This window comes from Apis dorsata, unplaced genomic scaffold (assembly GCF_000469605.1).
Source record: "Apis dorsata unplaced genomic scaffold, Apis dorsata 1.3 scaffold_355, whole genome shotgun sequence".
Classification (NCBI taxonomy): Eukaryota; Metazoa; Arthropoda; class Insecta; order Hymenoptera; family Apidae; genus Apis; species Apis dorsata.
In genome coordinates this window covers 67,351-71,200 of record NW_006263621.1, presented here as the reverse complement: position 1 = coordinate 71,200, position 3,850 = coordinate 67,351, and the positions used below count along the sequence as shown (strand labels likewise).

General features: G+C 30.9%; 1 protein-coding gene and 2 long non-coding RNA genes across 4 annotated transcripts in view; 1 reads left to right on the top strand and 2 right to left on the bottom strand.

Annotated features, from left to right (window-relative positions):
- LOC102678453 (ceramide kinase) overlaps positions 1-3,850 on the top strand; it is a 23,187-nt gene that overhangs the window by 9,065 nt on the left and 10,272 nt on the right. Inside the window, exon 2 of the mRNA XM_006618443.2 lies at positions 1,253-1,504. Coding sequence (XP_006618506.1) covers positions 1,253-1,504 — 252 coding nt within the window. The remainder of the gene's footprint in view (positions 1-1,252; positions 1,505-3,850) is intronic.
- LOC116185973 overlaps positions 1,267-3,850 on the bottom strand; it is a 23,256-nt gene continuing 20,672 nt past the window's right edge. The window contains exon 2 of the long non-coding RNA XR_004150875.1: positions 1,267-1,525. This is a non-coding gene — a long non-coding RNA (uncharacterized LOC116185973). The remainder of the gene's footprint in view (positions 1,526-3,850) is intronic.
- The window catches only part of LOC102678214, a 2,883-nt gene continuing 1,381 nt past the window's right edge, over positions 2,349-3,850 (bottom strand). The window contains exons 2-4 of one of the 2 annotated variants that reach the window (XR_422159.2): positions 3,491-3,556; positions 2,916-3,048; positions 2,349-2,734 (exon numbers count right to left, since the gene is read on the bottom strand). This is a non-coding gene — a long non-coding RNA (uncharacterized LOC102678214). Of the gene's footprint in view, positions 2,735-2,915; positions 3,049-3,490; positions 3,576-3,850 lie in introns of those variants that run through there. The other variant, XR_004150874.1, reaches the window with a different exon arrangement.

Genomic DNA, 3,850 nt, shown 5'->3' with positions numbered 1-3,850 from the left:
AGAGAGAGAGAGAGAGAGAGAGAGAGAGAGATGTTGGTCGATCAAATTGTTCATTTCTGATTAATCTAATCTAAAACGTTAAAATATCGATTATTTTTATCTTATATCTTTTTTTTTCACTTTCCTTTTATCACTCGATCGTAGAAAAACGAAACCGAAACCTTCACATTGGAGGTTATGTTTCCTCGTCTCTTCTTTTCCCTTTCTTCCTTCTTTCGTGTTCATTCGAACATAGAGAATATCGATTATATTTCATAGGGTATTTTGCGGACGAGTAGAAGCAGCTAGTTCAATTATGCAAAACAATCGGACGTTTTGAGCTTGGCTCGCCTTTGTTCTCGTCACCCTGTTGCGATATTAAGTGGCGGCTATTAGAGAACGGTAAATCGAATCCCCTTTGTCTCTCGTCTTTCCACTCGTACTTGTTTCCTCTTTGATTTATTATCTAATCCTGTATCATAATCTGTAATAACCAATTTTTCGATTCCATGCAGATATTTTTATCTTTTTAGCGAGGAAAGAATAATTTAAGAGAATCGATCCCACGCCTAAATTATGTATCTACTGTGTATATAACTTGTATCAATAACAATGGGACATAAAATTAATATTTCTCTGTAAAAATCGAATTTAATTTCAAAATAATTTTAAAATAAATCCGAAAATTGAAAATTTGTCTTAACCTTAAAAATTATAATTCAGAGATACAAACGAAGAATATTTCTATATATCTCTGTAAAAATCGAATTTAATTCCAAGATAATTTTAAAATAAATCCGAACTTGAAAATTTGTCTTAACCTTAAAAATTATAATTCAGAGATACAAACGAAGAATATTTCTATATATCTCTGTAAAAATCGAATTTAATTCCAAGATAATTTTAAAATAAATCCGAACTTGAAAATTTGTCTTAACCTTAAAAATTATAATTCAGAGATACAAACGAAGAATATTTCTATATATATCTGTAAAAATCGAATTTAATTCCAAGATAATTTTAAAATAAATCCGAACTTGAAAATTTGTCTTAACCTTAAAAATTATAATTCAGAGATACAAACGAAGAATATTTCTATATATATCTGTAAAAATCGAATTTAATTCCAAGATAATTTTAAAATAAATTCGAACTTGAAAATTTGTCTTAACCTTAAAAATATATAATTCAGAGATACAAACGAAGAGGCAAAACGATAATTTCCATTGGCTTCTATTGACCAAGTTTTTTTTGTTTCCAACGATCTTTCCAGCAAGATGGACGCTACCAATGACCGACGTGCTCGCCGTTCGCTACGGTGACGATTGGATACACGGGGTAAACTTTAAGGAGAAGCAACTGACAACGTCGCCCACGTCACCTACCGTGTGCCCGACGAATTTCATTCTCCACTACGCTGTGCACGGGCCAAAGAACAAATGGAGCCATCACAGCGTGACCATGAGCCACACAGACCCGAGACAAGTCGCCTCCTGGGTCAAGACCATACGAAATTACCTCATGGGCAAGTAGTAGTTCTCTTCCTCTTCCCTTCTTTTTTTTAATTATCGAATTGAATTATTCAATTTTAGAAGATTCGTGGAATTGGACTAATTTTCTAATTCGCGTTGAAACGAAATTGGTCGAATTTTCTAATCGCGTAAAATTGAAAAATTTTTGGCCCAATTTTCTAATAATTTTTCAACGATCGTTCATATTTTCCATCGAGTTTCCATCGAAATCGAGTTTTCCAATTTCAATTGGAATTGAAATTGGTCCAATTTTTTAATAATGGAATCGAGTTGCCACAATTTTCAACAATTGTATTCGAGGAATTTGATTGAAGTTTCTAATCGTGGAATTGGATCCAATTTTCTAATAATCGAAATTGGAATTGCCGATAACTTTCAACTCGTGTTGAAATTTGTTTGCCCGAAGTTTCCGATCGAATCGATCCAATTTGCGAAATCGACGAATTTTCGAATTAATCGAAAAATTGATCGTAGAATTTTCTTAAGAATCGTAAATATTTTTATCGATGTTATTAATATCGAATAAAAAGCAAAAAAAAAAAAAATGTAATCTACAGAATTGACATTATCTTTTGCGATTTATTAGAAAACAATTGCGATTATAGAAAACAATTGACGCCACCACGATAATTATCTTTTAATCGTTCCGTCTCTAAAAATATATTTTTCCAGATAGATAAAGATTAACGAAGTGAAATTTCGTCAAATTTTCTTTCCTCTTTTAATTACTATTTAATACTTTCTCATAGTTAAGTGTTCTCATCACTTTCACCGATACTTATCAAAATATTAATCCAAAATAAATAAAATACCGTTTTATTTATTTATTACAGCGCTTATTAAAATTAAAATATAATATAATTTTATTATCTGAAAAAAAATAATTCAGATAATCGTATTACACAACCCACTCCGTATATTAAAATTGCCGTATTCAAGATTGATAAATACGTAATAGGAAGTCGACTTTTAAAATATATCATGAAAGGATATTAATCATCTTCCCTTTACTACGGAACAAGCGAGTGGAAACAACCGATGAAAAACACTAATGAATCCGTGGTAATGGTATCGATGCACGAAACACAAAAATAGAAAAAAAGTAGGTGAAAGTGGATTCTCGTTGTTATTTCCTTTCTATTCCAGTTGTGGAAATAGTGGTCGCTTAAATAATTGAACGGGTATCGATTATCAAAGCCTTTCATCAATCGGTGTAACGAGATCTTGTAAGAAATAAATTGAGTTTTGTACGAAAAACTCAAGTTTGATTTTCATTCGATTTCACGATAGATCGTAAAAAAAAAAAAAAAAAACTTTCGAATTAAATTTTCCTCTCAATCTCATCGAAACGATCCATCCTTTGTACGAAACGAAATGCGATATAGTTCTTTTTTTGAAACGTACCTTCTCGAACGATTAATCGTAGTAAACGGTGTTGCGTTTCCTCGTGAACGAATAGAAAGGATTAAACTCGGCTCACGATGGAACTGGGTCGTTGGTTGCGGATCAAGGCTGTTTAATCAAGATATATTTTTTGCTTGAAGAGGGAAAAAAAAAAAAAGAAAAATAAAGAAAAGAGAACAGAAAGATATTCAGATTAGACAAATTTAAAAGCTCGAGCTATATTTGAGGAGTAATTAACTCTTGAAAAGAAGTTAATGACACTTTTAGTTTCACTAGTTTCACTATTTTGAACTTTGGTATATCGAGCGAGTTTCTCTTTCTTTCTTTCAAACGAGTTACAAATTCTTTCATCCTTTTCTTTATCGAGTAGATAAATTATAATGAAAATAGAAAACTTTATATCGCTTGACGAATAATTTTTTTTCTCTCTGTCGATAAATTCTCCGCTTTATAAAGTTGTAAATTTAAAAAAATTGTTTTATCCAAGAGAAATCAAGAATTTAAAGAAAAATTGTTCAAAACTTCAAAGTTTGAAGGAATTCATAAAAGAATCCAAGCTCTCCGCGTCTACTTACAAACTAACTTCGAAACCAGAAGAGAAATCGCAGAAAGTTTCACATTCAATACAGAAAAATTCGAGCCTAAAACAAATGAAGAATCCAAATTTAATAGAATTCAAGATCAAAGAAATTCAAATTCAAATATTTATAAAACTCAAAATCAAAGAGGATCAGTGAAGAAATCGCAGAAAGTGACACTTAACCTAAAAAAATTCGAGCCTAGAACAAGCGAAGAATCCAAATCCTTGTGCCTATTTATGAAATTATTTATGAATCGAAAAACATTTGTGACGTTTAATTTAGAAAAACTCGAGGTTAGAACAAGCAAAGAATCCAAATTTAATAGAATCCAAGATCAAAAATTCAACGAACGAA